At 44.9% G+C, this 19,235-nt stretch overlaps 1 protein-coding gene across 1 annotated transcript; it reads right to left on the bottom strand.

The window, feature by feature from the left end:
- Positions 1-1,570: 1,570 nt before the first annotated feature.
- On the bottom strand, positions 1,571-17,386 carry cyth4b (cytohesin 4b). Its single transcript, XM_083765407.1, has 14 exons — positions 17,229-17,386; positions 16,308-16,390; positions 15,631-15,698; positions 14,544-14,610; positions 12,035-12,153; positions 11,712-11,792; positions 10,986-11,098; positions 9,554-9,702; positions 8,153-8,264; positions 7,250-7,326; positions 6,938-7,015; positions 5,809-5,957; positions 3,999-5,463; positions 1,571-1,748 (listed from the first exon to the last, which is right to left on the bottom strand). Exons 1-13 carry the CDS (start codon positions 17,230-17,232, stop codon positions 5,382-5,384), a joined length of 1,182 nt encoding a protein of 393 aa, XP_083621533.1. The 5' UTR covers positions 17,233-17,386; the 3' UTR covers positions 1,571-1,748; positions 3,999-5,381.
- Between the last annotated feature and the right edge of the window lie 1,849 nt (positions 17,387-19,235).

The following is a 19,235-nucleotide window of genomic DNA, read 5'->3' as shown; positions in this document are numbered from 1 at the left end:
TGACTTGCATGCAGCCTGTTTGCATCCATCATTACTCCTCTACTTCTCATAGATTATTTCTAGAATGCATATGAAGACCTTTTAGGCAACCTCTTCCATCCACACACTGCACTGCACTGCACACAAAATATTTTTGTATTAAAAAGTAATCTCTAAGATACATTGTTTTGGTCTCTGATTTTATCCTACAACTCTACATAGGATCTGAGGGGAAATGACAATATGCAAGGTCAAAGATATATGTCCCTTCTGTGCCATAAATCTTAGCCAATAGATTAATATTGCTTGTGTTTGCTAAAACAGTCAACAATCATGGTAGAAATCATGGTAAAGCACTATTTCGGGTAGCCACCATCTTGTAAATATGCACACTAAGGGTCCAGACACACCCAATAATAAAACTGGGTATTCCATTGAGTCTCTCATGGTCAGAAAACATGAAATAGACACTGAGTTTGCGTTTCTAGCTCATCTGGTTCAGAAGTTAGAGCCAAACGTATTTTCTGGGTGCCAATATTGTGGCGGCCATATTGTGGCGGCCATATTGAATTTCATGGAAACTTTCAATACAATATAATGTTCATATTCATATCATTGATCAACCTGAGAAGTTTCGTGGATTTTGGTTTTGGTTTAAAATTTTGCCCTATTCACCCCCCATTATAACTAATAGGGGCCAATATTGCGGCGGCCATATTGGACTTCCAGCAAAAAATTGACCGGGTTGTCCATATAGGTTGTGATCCTACGGGGTCATAGATATTATTTCTGGTGGACAACCTTTGAGGTCATGGCAAATGCAGGTCAACCCCCTTTGCCCCCTGGGTAGCTACTAAGAAAGCAGTTGTTTTCTGTGGCCAACTGAATGTACAGCATTCCATGTGACTCTGGTTTTTGTTTGATGACAAAGTGTAAAAGCAAGTCAATAACCACGCTAACCAAGCTTGATGAAGGATTTGTTGATGTGTGTGTGTGTGTGTGTGTATATATATATATATATATATATATATATACACACACACACACACACACACACACACACACACACACACACACACACACACAAAACATCCTATCTATATCATTACATAAATACTGAGCAACATACAACTGGTACTCCCAATTTATGGGAATACTAATGTCCATTGTTTTAACTATGGTACTAGAACCCCAGCATCCGTATTATTCTGGGGGGAGCATTATACAAAAAGAGCAGATCCACAATCTACATTGCTACAAGCTATTTCGGGCTGTATTAAATTTTTTAATGCAAATCCTAAAACCCATTTATTCCCATTTGGGTGTATAAGAGTCATGGATCATCCCTTCAGGATTTCTCAGTTGAATGAGTTACCAGAATTTAAGCATGACTCAATGTGAGTATAGTGCCACCCAGTGGTCATCCATAGTTTTACATGCACCTATAATAATTAACAGCATTTTAATGACTTGCATTTTATTGTGCAAGTTAAACTCCACAGAGGCTGTAATTGTAGCATGTACAGCCTCTTTCTCTCTCTGTCTCTCTCTGGGTGTGTCGTTGTCAACAACTGTAACCTCAAAGAGGAACTACTGCTGGTAACAAGTGTGAGACAGAGGGGGGAGGTGTGGCGCAACACCAAAACAGGAAGTCAGAATTCTCAGAAATAGCAGGAAGAGGCCCAGGCACGCAGCACGCTATGACAAAACATTAGATTCACTCCACTGATGCTCACCAGAATTGACCATATTTTACTTTTATCATACCACTGACTTGTATCCAGTGTTGGGGAGTATTAAGCTACATGTAGCTGAGCTACGTAGCTGAGCTACATTTTGCTGTAGCTTGTGGTATTTTAGCTACATTCATATTTGTGTACCTCGTCAAGTAGCTCAGCTACCTTTTGGGTCATTTTTTGTAGCTTAGCTACTCAAGTTACAAGCTACAATTTTGGGCAATAAATAAATATATTAATTTTGACCATTGGTTGCTGTGTTAATTCTTGTACTAGAACCCCCTTTGAAAAATCAAGGACTGTTCCTTTTTCTGATTGCTTTGAGGGCATATCAGCACTTGACAGCTGCCTCTAATTGGCCTCTGATTGGCCCTGGTATCACAGGGTGGGAGGGGTCTCCCAGGGGGGAGCAGGGGTCTCCTAGAGGGGAGGAGGGGTCTCCCAGAGGGGAGCAGGGGGAGGAGGGGTCTCCCAGAGGGGAGCAGGGTGGGGGGGTCTCCCAGAGGGGAGCAGGGGGAGGAGGGGTCTCCCAGAGGGGAGCAGGGTGGGTGGGTCTCCCAGAGGGGAGCAGGGTGAGGAGGGGTCTCCCAGAGGGGAGCAGGGGTCTCCTAGAGGGGAGGAGGGGTCTCCCAGAGGGGAGCAGGGGTCTCCTAGAGGGGAGGAGGGGTCTCCCAGAGGGGAGCAGGGGGAGGAGGGGTCTCCCAGAGGGGAGCAGGGTGGGGGGGTCTCCCAGAGGGGAGCAGGGGTCTCCTAGAGGGGAGGAGGGGTCTCCCAGAGGGGAGCAGGGGGAGGAGGGGTCTCCCAGAGGGGAGCAGGGTGGGTGGGTCTCCCAGAGGGGAGCAGGGTGAGGAGGGGTCTCCCAGAGGGGAGCAGGGGTCTCCTAGAGGGGAGGAGGGGTCTCCCAGAGGGGAGCAGGGGGAGGAGGGGTCTCCCAGAGGGGAGCAGGGTGGGGGGGTCTCCCAGAGGGGAGCAGGGGTCTCCTAGAGGGGAGGAGGGGTCTCCCAGAGGGGAGCAGGGGGAGGAGGGGTCTCCCAGAGGGGAGCAGGGTGGGGGGGTCTCCCAGAGGGGAGCAGGGGGAGGAGGGGTCTCCCAGAGGGGAGCAGGGTGGGGGGGTCTCCCAGAGGGGAGCAGGGTGGGGGGGTCTCCCAGAGGGGAGCAGGGGGAGGAGGGGTCTCCCAGAGGGGAGCAGGGGGAGGAGGGGTCTCCCAGAGGGGAGCAGGGTGGGGGGGTCTCCCAGAGGGGAGCAGGGGGAGGAGGGGTCTCCCAGAGGGGAGCAGGGTGGGTGGGTCTCCCAGAGGGGAGCAGGGTGAGGAGGGGTCTCCCAGAGGGGAGCAGGGTGGGGGGGTCTCCCAGAGGGGAGTAGGGTGAGGAGGGGTCTCCCAGAGGGGAGTAGGGTGAGGAGGGGTCTCCCAGAGGGGAGTAGGGTGAGGAGGGGTCTCCCAGAGGGGAGCAGGGTGGGGGGGTCTCCCAGAGGGGAGCAGGGTGAGGAGGGGTCTCCCAGAGGGGAGCAGGGTGGGGGGGTCTCCCAGAGGGGAGCAGGATGAGGAGGGGTCTCCCAGAGGGGAGCAGGGTGGGGGGGTCTCCCAGAGGGGAGCAGGGGGAGGAGGGGTCTCCCAGAGGGGAGCAGGGTGGGTGGGTCTCCCAGAGGGGAGCAGGGTGAGGAGGGGTCTCCCAGAGGGGAGCAGGGTGGGGGGGTCTCCCAGAGGGGAGTAGGGTGAGGAGGGGTCTCCCAGAGGGGAGTAGGGTGAGGAGGGGTCTCCCAGAGGGGAGTAGGGTGAGGAGGGGTCTCCCAGAGGGGAGCAGGGTGGGGGGGTCTCCCAGAGGGGAGCAGGGTGAGGAGGGGTCTCCCAGAGGGGAGCAGGGTGGGGGGGTCTCCCAGAGGGGAGCAGGATGAGGAGGGGTCTCCCAGAGGGGAGCAGGGTGGGGGGGTCTCCCAGAGGGGAGCAGGGGGAGGAGGGGTCTCCCAGAGGGGAGCAGGGTGGGAGGGGAATCCCAGAGGGGAGCAGGGGGAGGAGGGGTCTCCCCGAGGGGAGCAGGGTGGGAGGGGTCTCCCAGAGGGGAGGAGGGGTCTCCCAGAGGGGAGGAGGGGTCTCCCGCATGTACATTCTCAATTTAACGCTGAAAAATAAAAAGTAGCTGAGCTACTTTGAGCTACTTTTTCCATGTAGCTGTAGCTTTACAAGCTACATCTCTCCAGGGGTAGCTATGTAGCTTGATCAAGCTACTGCCATGGTGAGCTACTTGTAGCTTTACAAGCTACGCTTTCAAAGTAACTTGCCCAACACTGCTTGTATCCAACTTCTTGAGAAGCGTCGTTACTGCATTTGCTGCTATAAATGTCAGTGATCTTCTATATATTATCTCCAAGCAATTCAAGTCTTGAACCACAGTTTTCTCTTTTAGGATTCATCAGGAGGAAAAGGTGGAGAGCATGTCCATATTATTTATATTTAATAGATCCATTTATCAGCCAGACAATGAGACTTTTATTATTTAGAGACTTCTGCATTATGTAGCAGGCACTGTGCCAAAGTTGCAATATAAACATCACACGTCATACATTGAAAGAAATAGGAAGTGAGACCATGATCGTTTCACTGCGTTTTCCACTGCAAACACAGGTGTCAGGATTCTGCTTTCATCAAAAACAGGATTGTACTTTCAAATGTCAACATGTATCTGAACTGGGTGCATTAATCAATCAAAGGCCACATTACCATGTCACACGTATAGAGAGCAGCAATTGCTTTGTTTGTTGCGTATTTAAAGATATACGGTACACCGTACTAGGCATATTTGAAGACACAAGCTCTATGTAGGAATTTGTCAGAGATATGATGACATTGACATCTTCTATACAAATGACTCATGACAGCTTCCATGTGCTTGATAATACAAAAAAAAGACTACCATTCAGTTGCGTCTTTCGCATCCTCCGACTTCACTGTCTCATAGCTTAAAAATCCATCCTCAAACCAGCCTTCCATCTTCATCTACTTTTCATGATAAAAATTGGTTTTAATAATCAATCATCAATAATCAATTAATTTACAATAGACAGAACTTCACAGAAGTAAGGCTATGTTGATCGTAATCTGAGTTTCCAGAAGTTCTCACCAACTCTCGTATACAAATGGGAGGGGCGAGAATCGTTGATAGCCGTAAGTTGTGAGAGGAAACTGACTGTGGATGGCTTTCTGTTAATAGCACAGACATGACTTGTGGGAAGTCACATGCCAAGTTGTTTCCTTTAGTGCCCTGTATTAATATAAAGCAAATACAGTGGACAGGCATATCAGATAAAAAAGCAACAGTCTTGAGAACAACATAGAGATGAGAGCATACTGTACACAAATTGTACACATCTTGTGAATACTATTCGACACACATGGCCCTGTCTAGCCTACAATGTGTTTCACTTTTTTCACCATATTGTCAATCTTTATGTTGATTTTTTCTTTCGATGGTCCCACTAAAACTACTTAAGATATTGTCAGCTGTGACAATGTATCACTAAAACAAATAACCTCAGACTTGTGAACTTACTGCCGAAGTGCAAGTGTCCAAGTTTAGTTCACGTGTGCTGTGTGAATTACAGTGTAAAGGCAGTGGAATCCCACCACATCAAAAGGGACTCAAGGCTTCCATATAAGGGCGGTGACGAGGTCAGTCCTGCGGGGCTTGGTTGATCACCTTCTGCTTGCGGACGGACACCAGGTCATAGAACGGGTCCTTGGTGATACTTCTTCTGTTTGAAGAAGAGGACAAGAACGACAAGATGTCAAACTGATAAGTGTTAACCCATTCTGGGCGGGAACCCCTTTTGGTGTTTTAAACATTATGTTATAATTTAGCTATTGAAAAATAGCAGATCTACAAGCTCATAGCGCGCCACCGAGTGGCGCGCTGTGTGTGTGTGTGTGTGTGTGTGTGTGTGTGTGTGTGTGTGTGTGTGTGTGTGTGTGTGTGTGTGTGTGTGTGTGTGTGTGTGTGTGTGTGTGTGTGTGTGTGTGTGTGTGTGTGTGTGTGTGTGTGTGTGTGTGTGTGTGTGCGTGCGTGCGCGCATGGCGTGCATGCGTGCGTGCACTCTGACCTGATGGCCTCTATCCATGAGTCTCGCTCCTCAGCGCTGGCTGCACAGATGGTGTAGGACTGGTGTTTGCCTTGAACCACCAGCCCGTCTTTCCCTGTTTTACAACCCTTGATCTTCTGGCTGTTGGGGTTGTACAGCTCTAGGCAGTACTGGTGAAAAAGAAGTCACACAGAGATCAGAGATGATACCGTCAATCAGGAATGAAAGACTATATTAATCGATTCATTTATCGTCAATGGTCAATCCACAGACCAGTCATCCATCAATTAGCCGACCTTACTGCTATGTATTAAAATAAACTAAATACACAATTGGAAAATATATGACAGAATGCCCGCTTGGCCTGGGGTGATATTGCACTCTGAGCATCAGTTAATATCACATAGAAAGTTTTGACTAAATACTTTATTAGTCAGAAATGCAAACAGCGGGAGGTACAGTCGGACATTTAGGCTAAAAGGATAACACAAAAAGGTCCTGGGGACTTATTGTCCTATATTCAATTCATCAACATAAACATACAGTAACACAATAATGCATGTGTGTTCATGCATTATTGTATTATTCAACACAGGCAGACCACCTCCAACCACTGCAAATGTGCTAGTTATCAAATATTATATATTTTATTATATTGTAATAACATTCTGTACCATAATTGTTTAAAATAACATGTTATTCACTAAACAAAATTCCGGATTGCAGCCTTAATGACTATAGATAGACCATAAACCATGATATAACTAGAAAAAGTGCCCCTCTGGGATGGAATCTAAAATATCGAACAGATCCGTCTTGACTATAGAGATAGTGTGTGTAACGATTTGCGGGATTTTTGGACAGAATCTGGAGGAGTAATATCAAAAAAATTGTTTTTCAAAAGTCGGCCTCCTGGTGGCGCTATAACAGGCCCTTCTGGAAAATGTGTGGCAGGGGTTCATTGTTGGCATCCAGGGAGTGTGTGTGCAAAATGTGGCATCGACCGGGTTTTAACAGTGCCGGAGATTAGCTGGTAACAGACGGACGGACGGACACACACAAACACGCACACACACACGGACGGACGGAGTGCAAAACATACTCTCTCCCCATGCCTTCGGCCTGGTGGAGACAATGAATTGACACTTACAGGTTTGCGCGAATATTTCTCTGACACTTCTCTGACACAAAGATTCTCTAGAGGAATGATGCCTCTGGGCTCCTTGTCCTGAAGACACAAGGGTGGATAGAAGGAGAGAGGAGTTCAAACAGGGTTGCAGTCAGAAGAACAGGCTTCGGTGCTATGCTACGTTATGCTGTGCTGTGCTGAAGGTAAAGAGAAGTGATGAGAGCAGCGAGATAAAACAAACGGTCACTATGTCGATTGGGATTAAGGAGAAGAGAGCGAGGGATTAACACTTGAAAACAAGATGAAAAGGAAAGATTTGACAGAAAGTCTTACGGTGGTGTACTCAAAGTAGTAGAGGCAACTGTCAGTCAAGATGAACCACCGCCTCTTCCAAGTCTTCACCCGGCCCCCTGTAACACATCCACCATAAATCAACGGTATAGCTAGAGAGAACCTGTGGCATGTCGTTGGCCATATATGACATGTACAGGATTATATCCTTTAGGCCAGTGGAGTCCCTGGCCTGGACCTCACTTCACTTTGAGAACCACTGTTTTAGGGAGATCACAATCTTGCTTCATATGCGTCATATTTTGTGGACTTGCAGTTTTACAAAAAGATCACAATTAATATGAAATAACCACTAGACTAGACCAGTGGTTCCTACTTCCTATATGGACCACCAAACGGGTGCATATTTGGGCCAGGTTACTGTTTTGAGACCCTGTTGATTATGACCGGTACACAGATTACATACACCTCATATACACACAAGCAGAATCTGAGTAGTACAAAAATGTTAAGGAGTGCAAAGTTAGTTAGCCAATCCTCAGTCCCTCTTCAATCTCAATTTAACACACTGGAAAAACGATAGAGTACGTGTGTATGTTTTTCCGATGAATATTGGTGAGAGTGCAGGGAGAATGGTATATCAAGGAGTGGTCTTATGTGGTCGAGGTTTTCACTTTGGTATGAGATGTTCTTCAAGCATGATACAAAAAGCATGAAACCACGTGTGTCAATAACCCTGCTGCCGACAAAATATATGTTTTCGATATGGATTCATGAATGCAAATGCCTCTAGCATGTGTACAGCATAATTTCCTGTTTACTTCCTGTTTTGTTTTTTCACTTCTCTGCACAGTGGCAATGTGAAGATGTCTACTGTTAAGTCAAAACTATCGCTCTTTTATCATGCTTCTTCACGTATAGTAAATTGAAAACCGTGTATTTTACCCAGTTTGAGGAGCCAGCCTTCACGGTCAGGGTTGAAAAAGGTGTGTGTTAGGTCATTCCCATCATCCTCTGGGATTTTAAAAGGCTCGCTGCGTATGCTGTCGTACAGTTGCTAATGTGGAAGGAATAACAACGAGTTAATAATACCCAGCCTCTGATAGTATAGTAGCTACAGTTGTACAATGTATGTAAGAATGTGTTTAGACCACAATCACTATGATGTCAACTTCCTCCAGCAGCAGCACACCAGTGCCTATTATAGCACTCCCTTCCCCGATGACGTATTATCACTTAATTGAATCCATCAATATGTTTCATACAAAGTTATGGAACATTCCATTTCAATGCCTTCTTGCAGGTAGTCTGTGCCCCAATTCAACAGGGTGGTGCCACTGTCATGTTGATCAAACTGATCATCAAGATTACAGGGGATAATATGTACATCAGAACTGTATATTGATCAACATCTACAAACCAGCTATCTGTTAACATTCTAGTGCTATTTCATCATACAGGCCTCACCATCTAAATCCCAAACCACACCAATGAGTCGCCATGCAACTCCATACAACCAAACGATTACAAACTTTTCAAATTGGTCAAAGGTCAAGTAGACTGGGGGGCACGGTATCGCAGCCGGTAGCGCTGTCGCCTCACAGCTAAAAGGTCCCGGGTTCGATTCCCGCCGGGCTGTGGGCACTCGGGGGGGCGTGTTCTCTCCTCCACGTCATCAGCGCCCATACCCTAGGTGGGGTTGGCGAAAGGGCCTTTCTGTGTGGAGTTTGCATGTTCTCCCCGTGTCACCTCACAAAAAAACATTCAGTAATCCTGCTCTCTATTACTGCCTCCCCTGGAGCGCCTGATGGAGGGGAAAGGAACTGGTTGGAATAACGTGTTCCTTCCACATGCGTCCTACAGGTGATAGGTGATCCGGTGATAAGAAGTGGCCTGCTCACGCCTCATGCATTGAAGGAAGCCTCAGTTCGGGGCTCTCCCCAGGTAGAGTAGCGCCTAGGATTACCATTTAGGCATCGGCACCAGGTGAAAAATGGGTTACAAAATCGTGGGATAAAAAAAGTCAAGTAGGCCTACACATCCAAATTGGTGGCCTATCATTTTTTGTTTTGCGCTGGATAACTTCTGTTCTGATTACATTTCACTATTTCAAAATGACATGCTGTACTAGGACTAGTAATGTTTATTTTATTTTTCTTATTTTTTATGCTATAAAAGCGAATGGCTATTTCTGGTTTCTCGCTCACAAAGCACAAGCGCAAACAGATAAAGATGATGGAGTTACGTCATGCCCAGCAACTCTACACTTCAACCCAATGTTCTGCCAAAATGTAACATTGCTTTGAATCTTTCCAAAGGAAACGCAGACACTACAGTATGTCTCACCGTGAGCATCTCGGCGGGGAGGTCGCCTCCGTTGTTGATGCCTCTGTTCATGGAGACAAAGCGCTCCAGGGTGGTCTTGTCCTTCACGTTGGGATTATGGAGACTGGTGTTCAGCATGATGACGGCAAAAGACAGGATGTAGCACGTGTCTGTAGATGCAAGGATACACACACACACATTGACACAGAGAATTACAACTTAAGCATTTGGCAGACATTCTTATGTAGAATAATTTACGAGGTGCAAGTGGGGGCAAGTGTCGTGCACTCTAGTCAACCAACAACAGATAGAATGCCACGAAAACGTGCTGTAAAGTAACTAGGATTGCAGGTAAACGTCAAACATACTATAGCATCTAGTATCTAAGTAACATACTAAGCAAGCATCTGTGAACAGCATATTATGGTACACCTAAAGCATCTTGTTAAAAAGGTGATTCCCTGTTGCACACAGCGATCCCGTTTTATATCATTAGAAAGAACCTAAAGACGCCTATACATAATACACGTTCTTAGCACCCAGCTGTTTTTTCTTTAGCACAAAAGCTGTTAAAAGTCCATAGACTTGGTTGCCACGTGACGTAATTTCTGAAAGCCAGATGATTATAAAAAATCTCACCCGTGTGAACTGAGTGGTGCAATTCCCCTCCCCCCCCCCCCCCCCCCCCCTCCTCTCTCTCCCTCTCTCTCTCTCATTATTAGCAGGCAACAGTGCAGCACTATCTCTCTCTCTGTTTCTGGCACAACAGCGCCCCTACTGGTACTAATAGTCATACTCATTAGTCATGCTCATTAAAGGAGAATTCCATACTAAAAGGCTTTCTTACCTTTCTTTGTAGTTGTTACGTCCCCATCAAAGAGGTCCAGGTGTTATTTTGTGCAAAAGCTCCTTATTGGCTATTTCCACTACCATAAGCCCTAAATGAATTGCATTGAATTGAATGGGATGTATGGGGTGTTGTGCTAATTCGCTTATTTCCATCGCTCAAAATTATATATTTTTTGTATATATCCTCTCTTCATAATGTAAATAATAACCCAAGCGGCACACTTTACTACTTATTTAGATGGAAATATGTGAATTAGCACAACACCCCATCACCCCATTCAATTCAATGCAATTCCTTTAGGGCTTATGGTAGGGGAAATAGCCAATAAGGAGCTTTTGCACAAAATAACACCTGGACCTCTTTGATGGGGACGTAACAACTACAAATAAAGGTAAGAAAGCCTTTTAGTATGGAATTCTCCTTTAACGTCACATAGGCGGACACATAGGTGAACCAACACATAGGTAGGTGAACACGGACATTGCTGTGATTGCACCACTCAAAAACATAATGTACAAAAGAACACAATGTGGTCACGTGCTCTCTCTCACTCATACACACACACACACACACAGGAAGTATGGTAAGTTCACTGAGGCCCACCAGTTGACTGGAAAATATGAGTGTTGCAATCACAGTAGCGCGTAGCGAAGGCCTCCATCATGCGGTCAATCTTCTGGGCTTCGCCGGGTAAACGGAAGCTCCACAGGAACTGCCTGACACGAAACACACACGTACGTATGCATCATTAAATATTGGTACGTTTTTGGTGAGTACTTTTTTGGCTGATTTTTCAGCATTTGTTACAGTTGAAGTAAGGTGACCTTGATCTATAAGCCAGGGGTACTACTGTAGAGCAGTGGTTCGCAAACATTTTCATATCAAGGACCCACACATACAGTACGTATGAAGGTATGATATGTATTAGGCCGTGGACCCCCGTTTCAGAAGGTTTTTGTGCCAGGGACCCCCTTAAGAGAAGACAACATTCATTCTACAACATTCTATACTGTAGAAGTGTAGATGGTGGGGAGATTGAGTGAAACCTATGATCTGAATTGACATTCTTACACATCCTCATTGGACTAACTTCTAGCCAGTGAGATAATAATTCAATTAAACTATTCCTCATTTTGCGGACCCCTGGTGGTCCCCAGACCCCAATTTCAGCACCCTTGTGCTAGACTACTGGAGGACCAGGTGATGTTGATGTAGATGAGGGGAAGAGAAAGAGGATTATAATAATGATCCCGTACCCCGTAACCCTAACTGTAGAAGAGACTGTGAGAGACAATGATTATGATGACGAAGATGGTGTCGGCCACTGACCTGAGTGCCTGTACCAGGTTGAGGTCAGAGAACTCATGCAGCTCCACAAAGGCCTTCAGGGTCTGGAGGTGGAGCTCCTCCCTATAGGATGGGTGGATGTCAGTACATTTGCTCTTTTAAATACATTCATCTCTCTCTTGTCCTCCTTCTCTCATCCTTCTCACAATGTTACATCCTTCAACCGCTTCCTCTTTCTGTAACACTGTCTCCTTACATTATATTACCTTTCACGCCTCCTCCACTCCTCTGCCTCCTCTTCAAACCACTTTGTCCTTGTCACCGTAGTGACCGTACACCCTCCCACCACCCTGCCATCTTCTCACCTCTCTCCTAAGAAATCTCCTATGGCTGTTTTGTTGAGTCCCTCCTCCTTGTACAGGAACTCTGCGATGGACGTGTCTCTCCTCTCCAACAGCTTGTTCTCCACCAGGTAATTGATGCCCTGTATGAACACATACATGCGTGCGCATGCAAAATGAGAGAGTGAAAAAAGGCACTTAATTCCTTATATGAACATACAGTGGTATGGCATCATTATTTTATGCAAAGCTATGACTAGCAAGCTTGTTTTTGTGAAAGGGCAAACATCATTATGCACATGTAAAATAAGGGTATTTGTAGTGATCCCCATTGATGATATTCACATGGCTGCCATCTTGCCAGCAAGGTGCTACCTAGGTGCAACTTCCCATAGACAGCCCATTCATCCATACAGAAAAGTCCTATTTAATTGTATTAAATAACGTCAAACTCACCAACATTGCAGCTGTACGAAAAGCTTTAATTATCGTCTTACTATCTGCAAAGTGTTTGTTTCATAGAAATCCACTGTAGACAAGTTATGAGCTACTTCCTGTCAAGAGATTCCTTGCAGATGATTATTTTTTAAGTGTCAGAGTTTGGAAACACTTGTTATCTGTAAAGCAACCTCCTGCTGCCTCCTGCATTATGTGCAAATTCTATACAGGTGGTACACATGGGTTGTTGAGTGATAGTCAACGAGCACTCCCAAACTCCAGCACTTAGAAAAAAAAACATCTGCAAGGAATTTCTTGACAGGGAGTAGCTCATATTAAATAACATGTCTACAGTGGATTCTTATTAAACAAACACATTGCAGATAGAAAGAGTATAATTCAGGCTTTTCGTGCAGCTGCAATGTTGGTGAGTTTGACGTTATGTAATACAATTACATAGGACTGTTCTGTTTGGATGAATGGGCGGTCTATGGGAAGTTACACCTACAGTAGTTAGCACCTTGCTGGCAAGTGCATATCATCAATGGGAAATAACTTTACTGAATTTGACCCGTACTGCAGCATAGTGTACAGCTCAGATATAGTGCCAGGGGGAGCAGTCTTGCTGTCTTCCTCAGGGACACTTATACACAATGCTTAGACGGTTGCCACTACCACCTTTCCTTTGTACTTGTGTACGCATGCACGTGAGTGTACACACACGCCATGCACACACAAATACTGTAGCATGCGTACTGTATTGTGTGCGACTTCAAGTTGAAACATTCGTACTGATATTTCTACGTGAGACAACAATTTAGCACTAAATTATTTGTATGATGATGGAAGTCAAACATTTTGTCTTTTAAGCATTCTATGGTACAGTACATTGTGCCTGTACTTGGTGTACTGTAGTTGGTGTTTTTCCGTCAAGTTTCATGATGATCTAATTTCCGAGTGAGTGAACAGCTTTCCTGTGCCGTTTAGCTCACAGCTTATTTTATCACCTACCGATTCCTTAAAAACATTTTCTCTTCCTCTTTCTCCTCAGCAAAACTAAGACATAATGCAACCTGGCATTGATTTGTTAACCCAGCTCTTACACAGATAAGGAACCGTTTTTCTTTTTTTTTATGTTTTTTTTGTGGCTTTCGCCTTTATTTATAAATATTATTTATGGAGGAACAGACAGTAGGCTGACAGGAAATGGGGAGAGAGATGGGGGGAGACATGCAGTAAAGGCCGTCGGGATCGGGAGTCGAACCCGCGGCACACTGCCAGACTGGATTACCAGTCAAGGTGCTGGTACTGTGATGTGGAGGGCTTATGCCATTTTCAGTACACAGATTCATTAGCATGGGAACCAGACAAATCTGCCAGTGCAAAAGAAATTTTCCCACGCAGTGATATTGTCTGGCCACCCGAGGCTACAGATTCATAACACATGCATCTTTGTTTTCAAATAAAAAGTAACATTAAGGGTATCAAAATAGAAACTAAAGTTGACACAGGGGTGAAAATGGGAGGGAAAAAAAAGAAAGAAAATAAAGTTCTTTGACATTTTTGTGTGTCACTGACTGTTACTGCTGAGTTATTTGTTTTTATTTTATAGGACCTGCTCTCAAAACCACCACTGAAACTATGGTGTGGGTTGATGTCAACTCATTTTCAGTACATAGACTCATAAGACCCAGGACAGTCGTAGCTGAGAGGGTACAACAGAGGCTGTATTGTAATCAGAAGTTTGCCGGTTCACCCCCGGCCCAACCAGTCTATTTGTCGACGTCTCTTCACTTAACCTCTAACTAACTAACTGCTCCCTGGGTGTTGCATTAATGACACTTCCCCACTGCTCCTAATGCAGTGTTGAATGCAGAGGAAAACAACAAGTGGACTAAAACATATGTATTGTATGATGACCCAGTCCCAAGGCTCTATTAAATACTAGATGCCAAAAACACCTGATCTACAAGCTCAGTAGCTCACTGATTTAGATTTAGTATGATGAAGTAGGCTAACACTTATATGCTACATGGTCTAGTACATATGTATTATTATCAATGAGTACACAGCTAAAGAAATCCTCTGAGCTCACCTTTTTCGGATCCATGTTGAATTTCTTCTTCCCACTAGAGAACAGCTTGTTCTTTTCTACTGTTTTACTGCATAACAAAATAATAATAATATTGCAGAAAATGTTAAATGTTTCAATTGAATGTACTGTATGTTGTAAACTTTTATCGTAGGAACGCTGAAGAAGCAACAGCAAAAGTAAAGGTAGGAAAAATCAATGAGGGATTAAAAAAGAACAGATAAGAAATCGATACTGTAGGAGGTGTAATGAAGGTTAGCTTAAGTGCTGGCTTGGTGTGAATAGTCACTTAAATCCAGCTCAATGTCAGATGCTTAACAAAAAATGTGAAGGGGTGCTAATATATTAAAGTCTAACTCATGTTGTAGGTGATGTAATGGTGATGTGTACTGTACATGTCTTATTTGTCTCGTCTCGTCCTTGTCTGTGTTCGTTTGTGTTTGTCTTGTACTGGTCTGTAGTGTCTGTATGTTTTGTATTTGTTATGTTGTTTTTCGGTTTGTTGTTTCCCCTTTCTTTATATATATATTTTGCTGACTCATGAGTTTTTCAAGTTACAGTATAGTTATGAATATCGATTTTGTTTTTGTCTTTAACGGTTCTTTTTTCCCCTCCATCCCCGTACCCTTTTTCCATTGTTTTAGCTGTCCCTGTGTAAGGCCACCTATGTGCATTGGTGATTTACGTGTTTGTTTTGTTAGAAAATATAAAATAAATAAAAAATTGATTAAAAAAAAAGAAATTGTGTCAAAACTTAAATTCTCTGTATTGTTAATGGCATTTAATGTTTGTGTTAGGGACAAGATGACGTACATTTTCCCTTCATTGTCAATGGCGTTTTTAAAACAAACATTGTTTTGGGCTAGCGCCCCTCAAAAGGTGTTATGCAGAATACAGAATAATGATAAGAGAGTTAATAGTAGGAAGTCCTCTAGGAGCAGAGATATGATTGACTGTATAGATGAGAGAAGGAAGTGACTTTATTTAGCAGAAAATAAATAGTTTTGGATGAATAATAAATAAACAGGAGAGGGAGGTATTTTGAATAAGGATCATGTGGTGGGGTATTCCAATCCAGATTTCAACTCACTTTTCTTCAGCAGCAGACTCAAAGCTCAGTATATCTGTCATGACACCATCAATCTGCATCTTCAGCTTCTGGACAAGGCAAGAAAACAGAAAATGCCTTTAGAATGTATGAGTTAAACTAAAGGCTCGCCCCGAGCTCCTTCCATGTCAAACTGTTTACATTCTCTGATTTAAATTAACAGCACTCTACTGTATACTGTACTGTTTACACTAGGTGGGTGTAACTCAACATTAGCAGAGTTTTGACCTGTCCAGTGTTGTCCTGTCATTGCATATGCTAGCCTAATCTTAATGTTAGACACCTCAAACCCAGGACAACCAAAGAAGACGTCAAAGTAAAAGTGACATATTTCAAGTAATCTCCATGGAAGAGAATACTACCCCGAGACGATCATCAATGGTAGTACCAGCACCATACTGTGTGTGTGTGTGTGTGTGTGTGTGTGTGTGTGTGTGTGTGTGTGTGTGTGTGTGTGTGTGTGTGTGTGTGTGTGAGTGAGTGAGTGTGTGTGTGTGTGTGTGTGCGTGCGTGTGTGTGTGTGTGTGTGTGTGTGTGTGTGCGTGCATGCGTGTGTGTGTGTGTGTGTGTGTGTGTGTGTGTGTGTGTGTGTGTGTGTGTGTGTGTGTGTGTGTGTGTGTGTGTGTGTGTGTGTGTGTGTGTGTGTGTGTGTTGTTTACCTGGATATCATCCAGAAGGACGTTCTTGTACGTCGTCATGTTCTCGAGCTCTAACCTCTCAACAGCTGTGAAGTCTGGGGACACTGGAGAGAAATTAAAAACAAAACAAAAATGGAACCATGAGTGAATATAACTGCAGCCTCTGTAAAGATTATTTATTGTCAAGTGAACAGTGAACAGTGAACAGTGTACAGTCAACACTTCATTGCAGTTTGCTTAGCAGTTTGCGGTGGAAGACGTACGTTCAACCACAAGTTCCCCACCCCACCCTCCTTCCTTCCTTTAAGTTTATTATGCAGCGTGCCACCCACCGTAAACAACTATCATAATTGTCATAATTATTGACATTATCTGAGCATTTAAAAATAGATTAACATGATGACAAAACCAATGTCAGCGACTTCAGTTACCTTTTTGACAGCACAGCAACTGTTTTTAGTGTGACCGTATAGGATTCAAGCTCAAAACCACTTAACAGGGTCTCTTCCCCATTTTCGGTACTCAATGTTCCCTGTCACAATTTAGTTTACTACAGCACACATTATGTTGAACAATTCCACTTGGAGTGCATTGTTATACCATCATCATTTTTTTTTAAGTAACTGGTATCATATTTAAAAATCAACAGATCTTTTTGGTATGATGTGGTGTGGTGGTAGCTATATTTAATAGCCAACATGAGTCATGACAGATGGAACTATATCTCTCAGTTCTCGCAAATCTAGTTTATTGTGTTTGTAGGCGCTACTACAATAATTGTGACAAGTAGGCCTAAAAATATTAAATCAGGTAGGAATGTCTTGTGAAAGGATGTTGTCTTATCTCTTTAATATAATTATCTCTCAACCCCCCCAGCCAGCATAGAAAAGACGGATTGTATCATGAAAACAATAAAAGATCATAACAAAAATAAATACTTACCCATTTGGCAATCAATCGGTCATTAATATAAAACAAAAAATCGTGGAAACAGCTAATCTTGCGCAACGTCAGTAACTCATGAAATAAATAATTCCGAGATTATGATTTTGTGAAAACGGAACACTCGTGTCAAGAGATGACAGCAATACGCGCGTACAGAACAGACTAGTACACTCAGCACGAGCACGCTTCCGTACTTGACCCACCCAGAGAGGACGGTCACAGCATCCTATAATCAGAGAGAAGACGCAAGCCACGTCAATTGCATCATCACTCGCATGGAAATAAAGTTAGTTTAGCTCAGCAGAGAGTCAGGCAGTAGGCAGAGAGTTATGTGTGGAACTTGAACAGCATGTGAAAAACGTCTCACAAACGAGGTACAGTTTCTGTTTACACTCAATATATTGTCATTTAAGTAAACAATTAGCCCCACAAGTCAGAACCCAATGGTATTGAAGTTTCTGACATTTTCGGTTCGGATTTGGCTGACCCAGGGGGTTCCGAGAGGGGCTAGTAAACAATATTCTTTGACATGCTTAAGTTGCTTAACTGTGATGTTACTGCTGCGATCCCTTTAGCACCCTTAGCTCACGGATGCTAACGTTAAAAACAAAGTAAACTAGAAAAAGTGCCCTTCCGGGCACAGGTCTCCACCAGGTTATCCACAGATCCGTGCAGTTAGAGGTAAAAACACTTTTTGGCCAGTTATAGCGCCACCTTGAGGCTGAGTCCTCGGCCTAGTGGGAATGTGGGTGCACAATTTCACGGAAATCACGCGATGTGTTCATGATTTGCAGCATTTTGTTTGAAACTGAGCACTCCTGTGAACTTTGGAAGCCAATCTTAACCAATCAGGATGGAGTCTGATAAATCTGAAAGACCCGTTTCGTTGAATGGCTCTAGAGAGACTGTGTACCAATTTGCGTGATGTTTGGACAAAATCTGTAGGTGTACTGTGCAAAAACTTGTTTTGCACAAAGCGGCCTCCTGGTGGCGCTATAACAGGCTGTTCTGGAAAGTTTGGGGCAGAGGTTCATGGTTGGCATCCAGGGAGTGTGTGTGCAAAATATGGCATCGACCGGGTTAACGGTGGCCGAGATTAGCTGTTCACGGACACACGGACACACGGACACACGGACGGACACGCGGACGGACGGAGTGCAAAACATACTCTCCCCACATGCCTTCGGCCTGGTGGAGACAACAAGTCCTGACTGTCCCTATAACATCTTGCAGCTCAGAAAGGTCATTTTCAGGGTGCTGAAATGTTGAAACAAGAGTAGAGTAGACACTGTGACGCAAATGACGAGTGCTATGTATCTGGGTTAAGTTAAGAAGCAATGATTGATGTAAACTATTGGGTTTCCTGCACAATGTTGTTGCTTTTTTTTGAGGGGGCTAGTGAATCATGGTGTGTACGTGTGTGATATGAAATGTCCAGTACCTCCCCAGTGCCTCCCCCAGTGCCACCCCAGTGTCTGCCCAGTGGCTCCCCAGTACCTCCCCAGTGTCCCCTGAGTGCCTCCCCAGTGTCTCCCTGAGTGCCTCCCCAGTGTCCCCCTGAGTGCCTCCCCAATGTGGTTGCAGTTTCTCCCCAGTGCCTCCCCAGTGTCTGCCCAGTGCCTCCCCAGTGTCTCCCCAGTGTCCCCCTGAGTGCCTCCCCAGTGTCTACCCAGTGCTTCCCCAGTGTCTCCCCAGTGTCTCCCCAGTGCCTCCCCAGAGCCTCCCCAATGTCTCCCCAGTGGCTGCAATTTCTCCTCAGTGCCTCCCCAGTGTCTGCCCAGTGTCTCCCAAGTGTCCCCCCGAGTGCCTCCCCAGTGTCCCCCTGAGTTTTCTCCAGTGCCTCCCCAGTGCTTCCCCAGTGTCCCCCCAGTGCCTCCCCAGTGTGCCCCCCCAGTGTCTCCCCAGTGCCTCCCCAGAGCCTCTTCAGTGCCTCCCCAGTGTGCCACTGAGTGCCTCCCCAGTGTCTCCCCAGTGTCTTCCCAGTGCCCCCCCCCATTGTCTTCC

The sequence above is a fragment of the Protomyctophum parallelum genome, assembly GCF_964188405.1.
Source record: "Protomyctophum parallelum genome assembly, chromosome: 5".
NCBI classification, from domain to species: domain Eukaryota; kingdom Metazoa; phylum Chordata; class Actinopteri; order Myctophiformes; family Myctophidae; genus Protomyctophum; species Protomyctophum parallelum.
The sequence above is the reverse complement of the archived record's forward strand: the minus strand, read 5'-3'. Positions and strand labels throughout refer to the sequence as shown.